This window comes from Cricetulus griseus (assembly GCF_003668045.3).
Source record: "Cricetulus griseus strain 17A/GY chromosome 1 unlocalized genomic scaffold, alternate assembly CriGri-PICRH-1.0 chr1_0, whole genome shotgun sequence".
Classification (NCBI taxonomy): domain Eukaryota; kingdom Metazoa; phylum Chordata; class Mammalia; order Rodentia; family Cricetidae; genus Cricetulus; species Cricetulus griseus.
The window spans coordinates 258,921,871-258,941,502 of NW_023276806.1; the positions used below are offsets into that span (position 1 = coordinate 258,921,871).

The window sequence follows — 19,632 nt, forward strand, 5'->3', positions numbered from 1 at the left end:
CCTGGCTAACCTTCAAGAGCCCAGTGCTCTGGGCAGTGTGCCTTCACTCCTCCTCTGCCTGGTATTTCGCTATCTGCTTGCTGGTTCTAGATTTCCTGAGTGTCATTAATAATAAGTTTGAGGAGAGCAGTTTCCAAAAGGAAGTCTCATGTATGAACATTCATGTTCACATTGACATCAGGCCGAATCTTGGCTACAAAAAAAAAAAAGAGAGAGACTTTCTTCAGTTTTCAGAAATTTTTACTAGTCTCTGAAAACTCACCCAGTTTAGAGTTCATGGGGGAAACTTCAGTTATACGTTAGAACCCAGAAACATAACTTTAAATAAAACCAAGTAAATTCTAGGTATCTACAGAGTTATACAAAGCAACATGAAAGACTGCCATTCACCTATGTCCTCTGAGCTTGAGGATAAAGGTGAGCGATATAGTGGACCTTAGTAATGACACTAGAGAAACGGAAATCCCAAACACTGGAGAACTAAGTGCAATCAGAGTCTGCCTTTTCAGTGTCCCAAGTACACAGACCGTCCCTCCCCCCTTACTTTCCGTGAGTGAGCCCTTTGTCTTCTAAGACTCAGCAAATCTTCCCCACAGGGGGCATCCTCCATCACTATGGTCTTATACCTTTCATATTTTACTTTATTAATTTTTATATTTACTAATTTATTGGGGCCCTAAATGCATGTCATGGTGCCTGGGTGGAGGTCAGAGGAATGCCTTCAGCAATTGTTTCTCTCCTTCTACCAGGAAGGACTTGGGGATCAAACTCAGGTCAGCAGTCTTGACAGCAAACACCTTTATCCACGAAGACATCTCTTCAACCCAACATTATCAATTTTTAGTAGACTGTCATATCTCCATTACATCATGAGTCTCTTGAAACAACAACATCTTGCCACCGCCCACAGATGGTGAATGTCTAAATAGATAAATCTTTAGCAATAAAGTAAATGCATATTGGTAGGGGTAAATCATGACAAAGGATGTTTGAAGACTTATCAGGGAGGTACCAACCTCTGCTTGGACCTAACTGCTTGGGAAGCAACCACTAACAGAGTAAAATATAGCTCTTGCCCTTCCATAATGAAAATCAGCCACTGGTATTTGTGGTAATAACAGGTTATTAGTGCCATTAGCATCCTCTTCATGCAATGAGTTTGTTAACACGCTCTAAAATTACAAAACAAAATACTAAGGAAAAGGACAACCCTGATCTATTTTCTCATGTTCCAACCCCCAATCGACACAAAAAGAGCTCAAACATTATTCTTTAAACCAACAACATAAAACAAAAGGCCTGGATTCAGATGAATAACACGCATAAACAGCCATTTCTCAAAGGTCTTATTGAAAATAAAGCACAACGTTTGGGTTTTTTTGTTGCTGTTGTTTGGTTTTGCTGTGGGCCTTTTTTTTTTTTTTAAACCCTAATAAGAGGATTCTAGGTGAACATAATAAATAATTCCTCAACTTAAAAAAAGACAACTTAAGATGTGAAGGGATCTTGTAGAAGGAGATTTCATAATATATGTTGTTTCTAAATACAGCTGCAGCAAAACAAACCAGGAAGTAAGAACACGGTGGGTTCACTCTATGATAACAAAGCCTGACATGATCTTAGGAGGAGCCGAGGGGCAGAAAGATTTAAAGCTCTATTGACAAACTAACAAAGCGAGCCTAAAACAAGGACTGCCAGACGCTCTTTGGAGCATTTTAAAAAGAAAACTTCTTCAATTGCTCATCATCATTAGCAAGCGTGAGCTTGTCCATTCGGTGGCTGTGACCAGCTGGAGCAGAGCAGCCTTCGGTAACAGTGAGCCTCCTGTAGTATTCCTGGAAACTGCTCTTCCCACAGGGGTAGGAGAGAGATGTCACTCAGTGGCAGAATGCCCCCCAAAAGGACAGCAAAGGCTTCTGGCTCCTGTGTCCTGCAATTCTAGAGTAGGGCTGTCCCTTTGTTTTGCTAGGTTTGATCTGGTTCACTGTTTACTCTGGAGGTTGAACTGAAGGACTTGTGTATGTGAAGGAGCTCCCACCATGCTGCACAGGCAGTGAGACAGCTACTTCTCCACCTCCCTCCCATCCAGCAATGGCAGGGTGTGACTCGGAGCTACACCCTCTGTTAAAAGCTCAGCTTCCCAAAGCTTGGGTTCTTCACCAAGGCTGCTGTGAGAATCACAAGGGGGAATTTAAAACATGCCTGGTCCATAACATGTGCTCAATAAACATCAGGCTGCTCCCTCTCCAGCCTCCCCAGCCCTCTAATTCTCTCCATGTATCCTCATTCCTCCTGTTTTTCTGACTCCTCGTGTATATATCCAGTGAATTTGTTACTCTCTTATTTATTTCAAAGGTCCAAAAGAAGGCCTGAACGCCTTCTTTGTAAGAAGCTGGAACAACTGTGCTATGGAGGCCACACGTCCTCTCCACTGTGCAGCTGAGCTTGCTGGCACATAGTGGACATCCACGGACTCTGAGCATAATTAATGCTTGCCCATCAGTAGGAGACTTAAACAGGACAAATAGTTTCACATGTTATTTCACAAATCACAGACTTCAGAACAATTTATATTCAAATACGGTTTTATTTTAAAAATCATTTCAAAATCTCTTTTGCTCTAAGTAAAATTGTTATAATTTAGTGACACCATGTGGCTACATTTTGCTTTGCATTCTTAGAAACGTTCCTCTCTCTGTAGGTTGTTCTGTGCTAGTTCAATTATGATATCAAAGTTACAGGGAGAGGAACAATTCAAACTCCATGTTTGCGAAAACAGTTACTGCTTTAAAGTGGAGCCCTTCCCACTTCTTTTACATCTTAAATAGAGCATTTCTAAAATGGTTGAGTTCTCTGATCCCAGGAGGAGAGGCAAGGCTCAGCATAACTGACTAGGAATCTAAAGCCTCCAGGTGAACTGCTCAATTATGCCAGTGTTTGCCTTTAAAAGCAAATAAATGTTATCTGTGCCCAGTTAGGGGATGTGAGGGGTGAACAAAGACACGCATGCATCCAGCGTGCAGGAGAGAACGCCTCCACAAATAGAAACACTTCTTTTCTCAGCTGTTCTCTCTCTCTCCTAGATCTGCAGCCCTGCGTAGGTACTATAATCTAATGAGAACGAGTGGGGGAAAATGCTGTAGCTAATGACAGCAGGGATGAGGGGGAACTGAAATGTATGGTAGCAATAAAAGAGATTCAAGTGTCCCATGCCAACAAATGGTACAGTTTTAGTACGCATCTAATGAGGCTTCCCAGAGAAGACCAACGACATGAGTACCATTCACCATATACCAAAGAAAGCCTAGATGGCCCAAGCAAAGACCGGATAATGTCATTTCCTATAGCTCAGCTGACAGCACCACTGCCCTGGCAACCATACTTAAAAGTACATGCCTGCTCCCATTGATCCTTGTTATCAGAGTGCCATCTTGACAACATGTACTCATAAATTTGCACATATGCCTCCCCCAGCTGACAAATGCAGAAACCCTGACATCCATCAGAGTTACAATCTCAGGATCAAGTGCAATGCATAACACAAAGTAGGTGCTTATTTGCTGAATGAGTAAGTGGTGGATGAACAAATGGAGAGATTTTTTTTTTTCCTGAGCTGGTGAGGCATACCTAAACCCTGTTCTGAGTGAAAACAGAGTCCCTCTCATGAGATGTTTATCATCACTGAAGGCCTCTAATGTAACCCTTGAGGCTAGAAAGACAGACTGGCAGACGTTCTGCAACACCCTTTCTTTTTTCTGTGACACACTTGACACAGTATAATTTCTCACTCTAAGAAAATAAGAAGGGAAACAACAGTAATTCAAACAGTCAACAGAAATCAAAGGAAATCATTGTGAAAGCGTCAAGTATATGCTGGAACCCGGCACCTGAGAAACAAGGCCAGTCTCAGCAGGACGGTAAGCAATCATGGTTAAATGAACAATCCTAAGTTAACTGTCCCAACCAAACCATTCTTTCTCTTCTATCTGCCAGAATTGAGTATTCAATTATAAGGAGTTTTTGAAGTATCAGAAAAACATGCAGCATTCTTTAGCACTGGATTGAGAAACACCTTTCTAAACAAGATATAAAACTAGAAATAATTTTAAAACACTAATTTGACTACCTTTTTTAAAAGTGTGAAATTCTATTTGGCAAAACTGCATCAATGTAACACTGAAGTCTAATATCAAATCATATAGCCTAAAAAAAAAATCACACACACACGTCTACATCAATGCAAAGTTCTTACAAGTGACATAATATGGTTTGCTCTGAGGATGAAGATTGTACATAAACTGCAAGTCACTTATCTTCATCTCCAGCTAAGGGTTAAGGATGAGGGGAGATATATTAGTCTAAGCTTTTGGCTACACAGAATAGCCCCCACTTCACACACAAACATTCCTGGCAAGGGTCCAAAAATAAAGAGTCAATCTTATTTTCTTCATGCCCCATTATGGTTGAAATGGTCACTGTGGTTTGAAGCCTAAGTGCTATCTTACTGCCAGCAGACACAAACTACTACTAAACAAAGTGAATACTGCCTGGATTACACTGTGCAAGGTATCGGAATGGCAGACTCAATGATACATATACCCAAAATACATAAAACTGCTAAAAACATTCAAAACGAGCAAATTATTAGCTATTGATACAATATTTGTGGCAAGTCTGGGGCTGCCATATGTGCCCTGACAGTACAGGGAAGTACTCAGAAGGCTTGGCTACCTAGAAAAGGCACAGTGGTCTTAATAAAAGCCACAGTGCCAAAGACAGGACCCTCTCTGATGATCACACAGTTCAGGTTCTCAAAAAGTGGACAAAATAAAATAAAGCTATTTATGAGTCTTTCCTTTCACCCAGACATCATGCTCAGTACTTGCCACCTAACTGTCCAGGCGAAGTTCAGGAAGAGTGCTGCTCTTCCCAGGGTTACCGTAAGGCGAGTGTCTGAGGTGAAGCTAGCACTGGTGTGAGCTCCATCTCCAGCACAGCTCAGTTTCAGACCACAAATGCTCACTCGCTTTTGCCTGGTCTCAGAAAGAGGTGTAGATCATCGCCCACTCCTCACTTTACAAAGTGCCGCCTCTGTCAATGTAACACAGCAAAGCTGCCATCCATACAAAGCATTCAAAACCTTCCATGTGAACCTCAAAACTCAGTTTTCTAAAGAAAACAAACTCCTGAAAATGTAGAACTATGTGCCACCTCAGGGGGTTTGCACTACATGTCAATGTTGACTTACACTCTCAGCGTTACTCACTATGAAACCGTACTATGTACATAGTAGCTGCTGCACACAACGTCACAGTCTAATACTGTTTAAAAGTACAAAGATTTAGAACCCAGACTCCGAGCCTCTTAGAGCTTGTAATTTCACTCTCAGAGGCAAAAACAAACACAAAAGATACTAAAGAACCAAGGAGACACACAAATACACAAAATTAGCTAACAATAAAAACTAAGCCCTTACATGCAGAGGAAGTCTTTCTTTGCACAGTGAAGTACCTGCAGCTAGTTCATTTAGAGCATTGTTTAAGCAGTCAATAAGTGACTGTGAAGGAAAACCAACACATCCTCAGATTGTCAGGAAAGTCTAATGCTTAGATTCATTTTAAAATACTGCCATAACAAAAACCTAACCCAAGAAACAGAATTTATGAGAAATATAATAGATGTGCTAGAATGGTTATAATTTCTTACTAATACAGACTCTGAGTCCTCTCTTTTCTTGCTATCACCATCTCTAGCAGCACCTTTGCTCAGATTTGTAGTTTGGAGCCGATGGACTGTGGCAGCATGAATGAGAACGGCCCCATAGGCTCATGTACTTGAAAGTTCGGTCCTCAGTTGGTAAAACTGTTTGGGGAAGATTAAGAGGTGTGGCCTTGTTGGACAAAGCTTGTAACTGGGTCTGGGCTTAGGCTTTCAAAAGCTCATGACATCCATGCAAGGGGTAGGGGGGGTGAGTATGGGTAGGTGGGGGCGGTGTGTGTGTGTGTGTGTGTGTGTGTGTGTGTGTGTGTACCTGTGTGTGTGTGTGTGTGTGTGTGCCTCTGTGTGTGTGTGTGTGTGTGTGTCTACGCACATGCTGGGAAAAGGTGTAAGCTCTCAGCTACTGCTCTAGCATCATGCCTGACTGTCTGCTGCAAGCTCTCACAACAGTAGTCATGGACTCACCCTCTGAAACTGTAGTCCCCAATAAAGTCTTCTACAAGCTTCCTCATTCATGTGTGTTGCCACAGCAACTGAAAAGTAATTAATACATGTACCAAAACAAAAACTGGCAGCACAAACAAAACAAAAACTGACCCTGGAAAGGTCAAATCCTTATAGGAGGGAAAGAAAGGGGGGAGGAAGAAAAGTACAATTCTCAAGGGAAAGACATTTTCTAAAAGCTGGAGTCTTGAAGGCAGGCCGCCTCCTTCCAGCTGGAGCTGTGAGGGGGAGAAAGCACAACGACTGTCACACCTGGAATCATGATAACTTGTTCTAAGAGTCATATTCCTACTGTTTCAAACTACATAAAAATGCACTGTTCTTCCATCCATGTCAAATGCTTAGACTGACATGCTCGTTTTTAATCTGCTTCAACCATTACAACCTGAGTCAACAGACTTCATCTCCTCCTCCTCCCCAACAGGTCCCTCTTCTCCAAGTTATCTGTTGGCAGCTCTGAGATATGGAATCTTAACTCAATTTATGGTCCCTCTTATTTTAATCCATCCAAAACTCCTCTAGGTAAAAGAACTGAAACATTTTAGTCCCTCTTGGGGGAAATGAAATTGATTTTCTTCATTTCCACACAAGAGGGTCCCTGGGTAGCAATACTGTGCCCAGTCACACCATAATAGAAATGTTCTAGTGGTGGAAGGCTTTTGTCAATTCTTCTGAGTTAACCAGGAGTTCACAGAGGTGACTCCTGACCAGGACATTGAGCCAGGGACATTCTCCCCTGCTTGTGTCAGTCACACCTACAAGCTGATGAGGAGAGGCAGGTAAGGTGATGGTGAGAGGGGCCCGATCCACATTCTCCCTGCATTTCAACCATGTCTCTTCCCTTGCCTTCCCTTCTCTCCACACCGGTATGAGCCCACCATGTTCTACCTTTAACCTCTTGACTTAAAGATCATCATTACAGGACATCGTCCAATAGGAAAATGAACAAATCCATATAATTTTCAGGGAACTTCAACCACCTTTTCCAACTCCCAATTTCACAAACTTACATGTTTTGTAGAACTACAGAAAGTTCAGATAATGGTTTCAACTAAAGAAGAACATATACTATTACAGAACAGTAACCTTTCAATACTCTCTCAAACAATCTTACCTGCGGGCTGCCAAACAACAGAATCAGCTGGTACGGAGAAAAAGGAGTGTGAGCATGAACCCTGCTAGCTAAGCTGGCCTTGCGCCTTTGCCGAACCCCACCTGCCATCCCTTGATGCGGACAAATGCACCACACATGCATACACATACTAGCATCCAAAACTCTCCTCCTGACTCTGGCCGCTGCCAGGGAGCCTTCAGAAGGATCTTGCTGGGATGTTAAGGAAACACCACTGTCTAACCACAAACGCCTTCTGTGAGGACAACAGCGAGTGCAAAGAGCATTTAAGTTTTCACATTTCCACAGGAAAACACGCCACAGAACATGCTAGACAGTTTCACACACTAACTATATAACCGCCCCTACAGGTTTTTGATTTTTTTTTTTTTTTTTGGTTGGTTTTGGGGTTTTTGTGTGTTTGTTTGGGTTTTTTTTGGGGGGGGGCAATCTCCTTCTCAAACTCCAAATCTCATTAAATGAAGATAAAAATCAATGCTGGACAGTGATAACACATTGCCTTTAACCCCAGCACTCAGGAGGCAGAAGCAGGAGGATCACTGTGAGTTCCAGGCCAGCCTGGTCTATACAGAGAATTCCAGGACAGGCTCTAAAGTTACACAGAGAAATCCTGTCTCAAAAAACCAAAAAACAAAAAAAAAAGAAAAGAAAAGAAAAGAAAAAGAAAAAAGAAAGAAAGAAAAAAGAAAAAAATCATTTATTAACAATGAGTACTTACCTGCAGACACGAGCTGGAAAATACAACTTTTGCCAAGATCGACACAGGTAATGTGAATGATCGATCACTCTAATCCAATCAAGTTCATCCATGGACACTTCGATAAAATAAGAATAAGACCTATGAAGTAAAAAGAAAAAGCATAGTACAGCAACAATATAAAACCAAAGTAAAATATTAAAAGATACCAAAATATAGAATTCACTAATCACATTAATCACATTAATAGAATTCACTAATCGCATTTATCAAATTCAGGTTGCAATGAAAGCTGTATAAAACACACTACTGTAGCCTTTACCCCAATGTATTGACATTTGCTCTCAGCTTGTCTTTCTGCCTTAATCAAATGATGAGCTACTTAGGAGCAAAGTGAAATGCAAGCTTGTTTGTCTTTGCATTGCCAGGATCCCTTGGCCAGGCCACATCAGCAGATGAATAAAGCCAAGAGGGAGGAAAAGAGAGACAGAACAGGAGCAGAGTGGGGGAGATTAGGACAGAGAAGAGACAAGGACAGAGAAGCGGGCCAGTGCCCTTTCCTCCTGCCATGGCCCCAGGCCTAGGTGCTCTGCCCTCCCTCCTTCCCTTCCTCCCTCCCTCCCTCCCTCCTCAGCAGGGAAAGCCACATGGAAGGATGGAATGGTTATCTCAGCCACCTCTCAGTCCCCTACCATAGCACACTTAAAGCAGCTTGCTGGAAAATAAACAACATGGGGGGAAAAGATAATGCTTGTTTCTATGGGATGTAACTTAGACCTTGCCAGCTAATAACCTGGCTGTAATGAAAACAGCCCAACCCCCTCCCCTTGTCAGCTGCCCTGGACCATTACATGCTGGTCCCACACTGAAAAAAAAAAAAAAAAAATCTGTATTTCCTTGTCATGAGCCAAATTTAAATTTGAGATGCAGTTATTACTTGTACTGTAATATCAACAGGAACAATCTTGGAAGATTTAGGTGACCATAAATGTCAGCCTGCAGCCCACAGTTGTGGCCAGAAAAGGTCAGCTTATTTTGTGTCGTCCCCTCATTTTCTGCTGTCCCCTCAACTCCCATTCATTTTATCGCTCAGTCTCAAACTGGTTATAACCTTTTATTGAACTTCTCCGGGTTATCAGTAATGTGGGATATAATTTTACAACACATCTTTTTGGCTTGAGATTTTGAATTTTTCACCTTTACTTCAAATGTTACAATTGTTATAAGAAAAAAACACAGTAAAGCGAAGTCCTCTGTGAATGTAATATAGATAGTAAAACAAAGTGGCCTATAAATATTTAACATCATGGAAACAATAAGCAGTGCTTTCAGGTTCAAGCACACTAACCTTTTCCTTTATCATTTTTATTCCAATTTCATTATTAATTAGATGAATGAAATATGTAAAGCCTTTAGAGTGCCTACCATATACAAGTAATGAAAGTGCAATATAAATATTATTACATTGTTATTAACCAGGGATTCTTAGAAATGAGAAATATGAATTAACTCCAACCACTTTGTCAATTATACACCAAATATTCACCAACATACATGTGAGAAAATAATTCTTTTTTTAAAGGATTTATTTTAGAGCATGAGAGAGAGAGAGAGAGAGAGAGAGAGAGAGAGAGAGATGTGTGTGTGTGTGTGTGTGTGTGTGTGTGTGTGTGTGTGTGTGTATGTGTGTGTTCGCATGCACGGGCACGCTCATAAATGCCTGCAGAGGCCAGAAGAGGACACCCAACCTAGAGTTACAGGTGGCTGTGAGCCACCCAATGTGAGTGCTGGAAATCAAACTCTAGCCCTCTTCACAAGAGCAGTGTGTGATGTGAACTACTGAGCCAGCTCTCCAGCCCCTTGAACTATATTCTTAATAAAAACAAAACAGAGCTATCACCTAGGGATCTCAGAAACACACTGCACAGACAAACGCTCTCATCTTAAAAAGATTTGCTCAAACATGGCTCAAATGGCCCCAAAAGCCAACGTGGTCACCAGTGTGCTACCAGGACACTCTCTCTTCCTTCCACGTGAGCCTTATCATTACCACTGAGCCAACAGACCCAGATCCACAAGGGCACAGCAGGTTGCATACGTCTCAGGCCAAAGATAAGTAAAACCAGAGACCATTTAGTTCTGCTCTTCACTGCCCTGGTGCTTCTGCCACACCATGAACAGACCAAAAGCCACAGTGGACTAAATTATGACAGAGTTGCTGGGAGGAAAGCACTCTTGAAGCTGAGAAAATGGGTACACACCATGGCCTGAAGCCCACCCCATTTTTTTCACAATGTGATTTTATTCCAAGAATGCTTAGCTTTGCACAAAAAACACAATTTCTCCAGCCATAAGATGGTAAGTATTTTAAAGGTACTCATAATATCCAATAGTAAGGAATCAAATAAACAATGTTCACTTATATGGAAGGATGCCAGATAGCATTTCAAAGCTAATTCAATGTTTTAAATGTAGCAACTCAAACATGAAATTAAAGCCAGGTGCAGTGGGGCACACACATCTGTAACCCCAGAATTTGGGAAGCTGGCAGAAGGAATCCAAGTTTGAGATCAGGTTAGGGAAATTATCAAGACTCTACCCTCCCAAGAAGAAAAATTAAAAGTAGAGGTAAGTTTTCCATATAACTAATCTATGTTTTGTAAAACTATGTAAAGACTTTGTAATTTGTATGCATGTGTATGAGATAGAAAGATAACAAAGAAACACCGTTGGAGACATACAAATGTTAATAATGGGTAGTGGTGAAATTACCAGCAATTTTTATTTTCTTCGTGCTTTCTGTATTTTCCAAAATAAAACACTTATTCGGCACTTGTATATGAAGAGAATAAAAAGGGGCTAGAAAGATGGCTCAGTGGTTAAGAGCACAGGCTGTTCTTCCAGAGGACCCAAGTTCGATTCCCAGCACACATATGGTGACTCCTAACTGCCTGAAACCCCAGTTGCAGGGGATCCACTGCCTTACTCTTGCCTTTGAGAGCATTGCACACACATGGTGCACATACATACATGCAAGCAGAACACGCATGACACAAAATACCAAAAACTTTACATTTTAACAAGGACATTTTAAAGCAATCTTACTTTTAACTCTTTCCCTAGAACTAACAGAGAGAAATAGCAGAATGATCACAGATATAGGCCACTGAAACCTGCAGAACCAAAGCCAATGTCACTGAGCATCTAACAGCCTTCCCAGATCCTCTCGGCCACCTTCCTTGCTAGAGGGCTGTCCTAGATAGTTTTATGCCAACTTGACACAAGTTAGAATTAACTCAAAGGAGGGAACATCAATTTAGAAAAAAAAAAATGCCTTCATAAAATGCAGTTGTAAGGCATTTTCTTAATCAGTGATTGACAGAGGAGGCCCCAAGCCCACTGGGGTGATGCCATCCCTGGGCAGGTGGTCCCGAGTTCTATAAGAAAGCAGGCTGAGCAAGCCATGAGGAGCAAGCCAGTAAGCTGCACCCTCTATGGCCTCTGCAACAGCTCCTGCCTCCAGGTTCCTGCCCTGTTTGAGTTCCTGTCCTGACTTCCTCTGATTATAAACTATGACGTGGAAGTGTAAGACAAAGAAAGCTTTTCCTCCCCAAGTTGCTCTGACTGTAGTGTTCCATCACAGCAATAGTGACTCTAAGACAGAGGTGCTCTCTTTCTCAGTAACTGCCTCCTTTTGCCAGTAAATAAACAAGTAGTGGGGGAGAGGAACCAAAGCAGGTGACCAAGAAGGTAGGTCCTCTTCAGCAAACACAACATCAGCGTCTCGGGGACAGGAAGGCCTCACCGGCTGTCACGGTCCCACAGGAGGAGGCGTATGTGGTTGATAATGGATGGTTGGCCAAGCTTGATCTCAATGCCAGACCGACAGTCATCATCAATGGGATGCCGGGAAAATCCATGGTCCAAGTCATAATTTTGAGTGTCACCATCCAACAAGGCTGACTTCAGCTCTCCTTTCACAACCTGGGCTCCATACTTCATCGTTGCAATGTTTTCTTCTGGTACTACAATTAGAAACAGAGCAAGCGTAGTGGTTATTTTTCATTATTCTACATTAGTGAGGGAAAAGTGAACCTGAAGCACGCTAGTTGATTCCAGGATTTGATTTTAAGCTGTATAGGCAAATCTATGGTAATGGAGAGAATAGAATGTCCACCAAGATTAAGATAGCATTCAGCACTCAAACTGAATGTCACTAACACATCCACAGTGAGCCAGACACTGAACATTAACAGAAAGTTAATACTACAAACACAAGTAAGTAGGACAAAAACCCTCTCTGCAGAGTTCATTCTGTTAGCAGCTTTAGTTTAATGTCTGCTGAGCGAAAACAGCACATCAGACGGCCTGCACCCACCACCCAGATTGAGGACAGGCCAGACATCTGCTCAAACAAGAGAAGGAAGCTCCAGTGTTAGTCGCCATTAGTCACACACAGACAAGATTGGTCAATTTGCCAAGCTGAGAAAATAAGATTCTACCTTAAAAGAAAATAAACATCCCTTGAGTTTTGTCTTAATGAAAATTCAGAAGCTGTCATCAGAATCGGTGTTGTAGTTATTTGAAGCCCCTCCTCTCTCCAATGAGAGATTACTGTCTGGAACTTTAAAGTCACCTCTACACATCACACTTCACAGGTAAGGAAGGGGTCTCCAGGAACTGATACCCAAAACCAGCACTCTCCATGAAGACCTGCATAAACATGCTTGGCAACTGAGCCATCATTTAAACCAAGGCTGTCCAAGGCTGAACTGGATATGTCACTTGGGAGGAACTACTCCTTCTAAATGTCAATTTCTTAAGAGGACAATGCCTATCCCCGACATGCTCTCTGTAAAGACTTAGAAGATGTTTGTAAAGCATTTAGTATGCTGTTTAAAAAAGTCATTACTATATGACACATATGTAAGAGAGTTATGCATGTTTCCCAGAATGTACATACAACTTGGCTGTATGGTTTGAAGAGAAAAGTGACTTATTATCAGGTGCACAAGGAGAAGACTGTAAGGAAGAGTTCAGCATTGCAAATGTGGTGGAAAATTGGACTTGGGGAAGTTTACAAATGAAGACAGGTAACAGCGGCTCCAGAAGAGGACAACAAATGGAGCTAAAAGCAACTCAGCAAAACAAACAAAGCCACTACAGCAATGCTCAAGAGCTGACTCGGGAATGACTTATACTCTCTATGGCCGATTAGGATCACTATCTGTATTCTTCAGACACTGCTGCAAGCACTTCACAAATAAGAACGCTCAGTCCTCAGAGCACAGCACAGCCCTGCAGCCATCACAGATGAGGCATGGAAGAACAGAAAAGCCCAATAAACTTACTATCCAGCAAGCAGCAGAGCTGCTATCAGACCCAGGCATTCAGGGGCCAGCCCCACTGCTAATTTAAGATTCTGACCCACCTTCATAAGCAAATTCTGATGGAACTGTCACCTACAGCTCTGACAGAGGGAGGGACTTGTGTCAAGCCCCCAAGCTTAGAAACTAGAGCCACCTTGGCTTCCCCTAAGATAAGCTTCCTTCAGTACTAAAATCTATCAAGCTCTGAATAACACGCCGGGTCCAAGAGTCTCTAATGATTACAGCTGAAATCTAAAATAGAAATGAAAGTTTACTGCGAGTCCAAGCCTTCTTTAAGTTTCTTTCAAGAGTACTTGTGCATTTTCTAGCCATTCTCAACAAGTTCATTGCCTGGGAGCATTTTTCACTCCAACATGAAGATCATTTATACAAGTGGAAATTCCCTCGTGGAAGCTAGAATATGCGTACCCTGCTAGATAAAAATACAGTTCCAAAGTATTTTTTCTTCCAAATCTATAGTTAAATGATGAATTTAAAAGGAAAAGTAAGCCTGGAAAAACCTAAATTACAAAAGTATTCAAATCACAAGTACTCCTCTTAGTACCTGTATCTCTCTATCCATGAAGAGCAAAACTCAAAAAAATAGAAGGCAGCAGCAGGGATTGAGCAAGATCATAAATAGCAATCAAAAATACCTTCATAATTTATATTTTATAGCCATTAAGAAAAAAAAGTGAGCTTTAAAAACCCTATAGCTAGGTAAAAAAAACAAACAAAACAAAACAAAACAAATCAATTAGAGCGGGGAAAAGGGGTAGGATGGGGTTATTTCAAGGCCCCTCCTCTCTCCAATTGAGATCAGTGTCTAGGACTATGAAGTCATCTAAACATCAGGCTTCACAGGTAAGGTAGGTGTCCCTGGGTATGGACACCTAAAAATTGGTATTCCAAAAACAGACACCAAGCTGCATAAACACGCTCAGAGAGGAGTCAGAATTCGAACCAAGCTACACAGTGACAAAAGCTGAGGCACCTAGCCAATTACCCAGTGTTTTCTTTTATGTCCTAATCATCATTTGAGACATAGCATTTGAGACAATGAATTATTTGGATACAAAATAGCTCTCTGCCGCCCACTAGACTCTCTTTACCCAATTCTGTAACCTAAGTCATTCTTACACTCCCCCCACCCTTACCAACTTCCTGGATTGTATGGGTTCCCCCCTGCCTCCCACAATACTTCCTAACAACTACGTCATTATGACTTTCCCAAGGCTCCTGTCTTACTTTAACTTTCCCCATTAACCTACTATCTGCAGGCCTTCTCAAGTCTCATTCTCAAACACACAAACTGGAAACAAAAACAAAAAACAAAAAACAAAACAAAACAAAAAAACACCAGACAGAAGAAAGGATAAAGGAGCACTGTTACCTCACCTGCTGCATGAGGTACAAGTGCGGCAGTCTGGTCCCAGCCTAAGCACTTCCTTTCACCTGGAAACTCCAGGAAGTTCAAGGAAGGGCACACAGCTAAACGGGACCACCTCCAATTATTTTAAAGAAACAGGTGTTCAAAGCTGCCTCCTGTGTGCAAGTCACTGTACTAGACTCTGCCCCAGACGTTCAGCAGCTGATAGGACAGGAGAACTTCCAAGGACATTAAACACCTCCACAAATGAGTGTATCCTGGAGAAGGTACAACAGTAAAAGATTCATGTTGTAACTGCCCTTATGTGACAGGGGAGAAAGACTTAAATTCTAGTCTAGAATCAAGGAAATGATTCATTCAGCCATATATTTTTAAAATCTTGATTCAGACACTGTGCCAGGTGCTAGAAGACCATTGGCAAAAAAGAATCCAACTATATCTTAAAGAACTCAATCTAATAAGCACATGTAGACAAACAAACCAACAATTATATCACAGTTGCAAAGTTCCTTAGTTCAGTGACTAGGAGACACACACACACACACACACACACACACACACACACACACAATTTTCCTCAGCAGTATTAAGAACATATCGACTTTTACTCAATAAACAAATCCTGAGGCTAGAATCTATGATACAGCTGTCTGCTATAAACATGCAGAAAAAGAAATTACTGTTCTCTTTCCCACAGTCTAAAACATGAGATAAACAAAACAAAGTATAACTCAGCCTTAGTAGAAAAAGCATGGACTTTCAGGACAGAAACATCTCCAGAGGTAAGAGAAACTAAATGTTAAGGGGATGGAACAGAGGCAGTTCAAACATCCCAAGGAAAAAGTAATTCCATTAAAAAGTTCATTCCCTTTCCCTAGTGGCACAGACAAACGCTTGTTCTATGTGCATAAACTCAAACTACCTTCTAAAGAAACCAACCTCGTCACTGAGTGAAAACATCTTAACATCTTTGGGATGTTTTCATCATCCTTCTAAAACAGGGTGGAATCTGCAATTTAGTAAAACTCTGGGGTAGGCATCTGAGGGAGAATCTTTCAGAAACCAATGTCATAAACTCACAGCAGCAGCAGCACCGAGACAGGCCCTCTGCATTCCCAATTGGTCTGCAAATGCACACGTACACCATCAACCCTCTGCATTCCCGATTGGTCTGCAAATGCACACGTACACAATCACAAATCCCCCAGCAGCTCCAAAGCCAACAGAGGGAGCTTCAAAACCATCAGCCTAACACTTCTGAGATGTTAGACTTCATTTCTCAATGAGTGAAATGTGCTAAAATAATTACCTGGATGTCTGGGTAATTCTTAGAAAATAATCTCTTTAAAAGGATATGCTAGAGATGTATTGTGCTTCCTCGGTATTTTATTAGTAATTTTATTACTTCAATACTATAAAAGTCAAAAGAATATCCTGCTATTTAACTATTACTCAGTGATTTCATGATTGTCAAACATTTTCATAACCTATTCGTTGCGCTCTGCCTGAATTCATCCAAAATGATGAATTTACCATTAGTAAGCAATAATGGTGGTAAACACATGATTACAGAACTGAATGCCACTATCGTTCATTCCTAAGGACCCTCCCAGATCACTAGAGTGGGTGGACTCACACATGGACTGACCAGCTAGTCAATTCCAAGAAACCAGTATTATATATGAAGTACCAAATATACCTAACACCTAAACTTCTGTGATCCAACCCATCTTCAGCAAATCCAGTTCTAGGGCCTTGTCAGCCAATCATAGGAAAGAGAGGAGGGACTTTTTATAAGAGGGTAGAAAATGAGAATTTGGGAAGTGTAGAATTCAACATTCATCTTATGTCACCTTTGACCTCTTACTCCGGGTAAGGCTGACCTTCAACCAGCGCCTCCTGGACGTCTCCAGTTTGTTCTCTGCAGCTACACATTCTGCTTCTCAATTCACAAAGTAACTAACCCACTCCGAGTATTCTCTCTTCAAAGGGAATGGTTTGATTTCCTTTAGACTATTCGTAAACTCTCACACAATTTATATGCAATTCTCATTCCCCTTGATCATCTGGCATCATGAGACACGGTTAACTGTCTCTCCAAACAGCAGACCCGTCCCGTCCCCGTCCCCGTCCCCGTCCCAGTCCCCCCCCCCCCGTTAGCTTCTGTGCCTTTCCTATCTCTGTTCTCTCCTGGCCTCTCTAATTCCTCCACCACCTTAAACCTCCATCCAGTCTACAGGAATCCAAATCTCACACTTTGTTTGTTTTTTTGTTTTACTTCTTTTTCTATATTCTTACCCAGATTTCAACTCTTTTTGTCACTAACTTTCACTGCTCCCTAAATACCAGTATTGTGCTTCCACTTCCTATTAGCTCTGTTTCCTGAATTCATCAACCAAGGATTCACTTGCTATGTGCTAGGCAGTGTGCTGAGTGGTCAGGATAAAATAGCAATAAGTAAGACCCACAAAAAACACTGTCCTCAAAATCCAAAGGTGATTAAAACAAAACAAAACAAAACAAAACAAACAAAAAAACCTGTTTACAGGAATGTGGTAAATGTGACAATTCACACAATGACATACTGAGAAGAGGAAAAAGACATCAACACTGATAGCAACAGGTCCTGTACTGAGCTCACATGCTGTATTTACACAAACTATTCAAATTAGTCCTCATAACAATACTAAGACAGGAAACTAAAACTCAAGTTATTGCCAGATCATATAGCTGGTGACTAGGCCAAGATTTAAAATCAAGTTTGTCTGGCCAAGGGACTCATGAGATAGCTCAGTCTACAGAGTGCTTAGCAAACCTAAATCATTCCCAGGGCCTACATAAAAGCCGAGTACAACTGCACACAATTGTAAATCCCAGCCCTGGGGAAACAGACAGGTGAATCCCTGGGGTCTGCCGCCAAGTCATTCAGTCTAATCAGTGTGCCCCAAATCTCCAAGCAAAGACCACGTCTCAGAATCAAACCCAATGACTCTAAAGGACTAACGCCCGAGGCTCACCTCTGGCTTCCACATTCAGTGCACACATACGCATGTGCACCCACAAAGTTTGTGAGGCCAAAGAACCACTTGTCAACTGAAAAGAAATCTAGATCTGATAACTTGAGAAACAAGTCCAGGCTAAGGACATCACCTTATTCAGGACCCACCAGCATCTCAAGAATGTCTCAAACCAGTCAAGGAAGGTATCACCCCAGAAAACAGCCAGCCTCCCCAGAAATGACAAATATCCAGAAGCACTCAAGCTGGCTAACCAAAAACCAAGCGCAGCATCTCTCCGCAGAAGCACTGCTGGTTCAGTGGCCGAGGACATGAAATGTCCAAGGTTTAAACTGACACTGCTTGCTTAGCGTCCTAAGACAATGAGGCCTCTGGAAATTTACCTTAACCTTAACCCTCAATTTCCGATCCTTCCATCACAGAGCTCTGCCACCCTGGACCATACTTTCGTCACTTTCCCCTTCTCTGCCATCACCCACTGTGTCAGGTGGGCAAACTAAATTCCCTCCTCACTGGTCCTCCTGAAGCCAAACCACCCAGGCGAGCATCACCATGGTGTGCAGACCACTCTCAAATAAGCTTCTCGTGTAGAGCCAGAAGATGTGAAGCAGTTTGCAAAGACCCCCACAGTCGCCATTGGATCACGCGGCAGCGGGTGCCTACTGCTCCATCAAGCTCTTCAGTCCTGACCTGCGATACACAGCTCTATTCATCTCACCCATCTGCAAAAATGGCGCTCACTCAATCACAATCATGAGCTGCAAGGCCTCCCCTCCACCCCTCGAAGCCGCCTTTCCCTGAAGCTAACGTTGTGTTTAGCTAGTCACAGGCCTTCTCTCTTCCATGTTGAAACAGGAAGGGTCAAAAGCAGGGGCTGTTCTTTGCACTTCTGCTGCACAGTTTAATGGTTAAGGCACAGCCTACAGAGGCAAGCTACAAACAATTCACAGTGCATCATCTTCTGGGTGACTTTGGGCAAGTTACTGAATTCTCGGTGTTTCATTTTCCTCATTTGTAAAACAACAGTTAAAAATAGGCAGCATCTCCTCAATGAGACGTGAGGACTTAATGGTTATGTGAGCCTGGTCCTGACATAGAAAGCATTTGATAAATGTTAACTGCTATTATTACATTTGCAAGAAAAAATCAGACTACCGTTATTAACATCAGCCATTGTCACCATTAGAATCTCCACGTGTGGTACCACCTCAAGAATGAGGTACACACAGCATACATGCAGGACTTGCTTGTTACAGGAAGGAGTAAAGTCTCAGTTTGACAAGCAACTTTTCAGTTAACTATCTACAGACATTCATTCTGAGGCGCATATGTCCAGGAATGATGAGAATTAGCTGTGCCTGGTTGGCAGGAGCTCATCCTGTTAGAGTGAACGACAGGGAAAGACAGGAGGCAGAGCTATGTCCTCTTGGCCCAGGCATACGCTGTGCATACCTGCGGCTCTACTAACTACAGCCGGAGTTCTGCAGTTAGGCCTGGCATGAGGTGAGAAGGGGAAGCAGGTACTTACTGAGCATGCCTCTGTAGTTGAGGTCCATATCCCGGCTCTCTGAGCGCACTTTAATGGCGTCTAGGATAGCATCTGGAGACAACAGTCCTGAAGGCCTCACGACATTCAGAAGCTCAGTGAGGCTCATCAGAGGTAAACGCACAGCCTGCATGATTTCAGCATGGTTCTCCTTTGCATTGTGCTTACACCAGTTTAACAAAGCTAAAAAAATATCTTTCTCAGGAGCAGCAAAGGAATCTCTTAAAACGATGTTCAGCAGTGCTGTCTGCAAAGGAGG

General features: G+C 42.2%; 1 protein-coding gene across 2 annotated transcripts in view; it reads right to left on the minus strand.

Moving 5' to 3' along the window:
* Nucleotides 1–19,632, minus strand: part of Btbd9 (BTB domain containing 9) — a 354,247-nt gene that overhangs the window by 291,087 nt on the left and 43,528 nt on the right. For both annotated transcript variants that reach the window (XM_027394408.2, XM_027394409.2), the window contains exons 4-6: nucleotides 19,356–19,620; nucleotides 11,857–12,076; nucleotides 8,073–8,192 (exon numbers count right to left, since the gene is read on the minus strand). In XM_027394408.2, coding sequence (XP_027250209.2) covers nucleotides 8,073–8,192; nucleotides 11,857–12,076; nucleotides 19,356–19,620 — 605 coding nt within the window. The remainder of the gene's footprint in view (nucleotides 1–8,072; nucleotides 8,193–11,856; nucleotides 12,077–19,355; nucleotides 19,621–19,632) is intronic.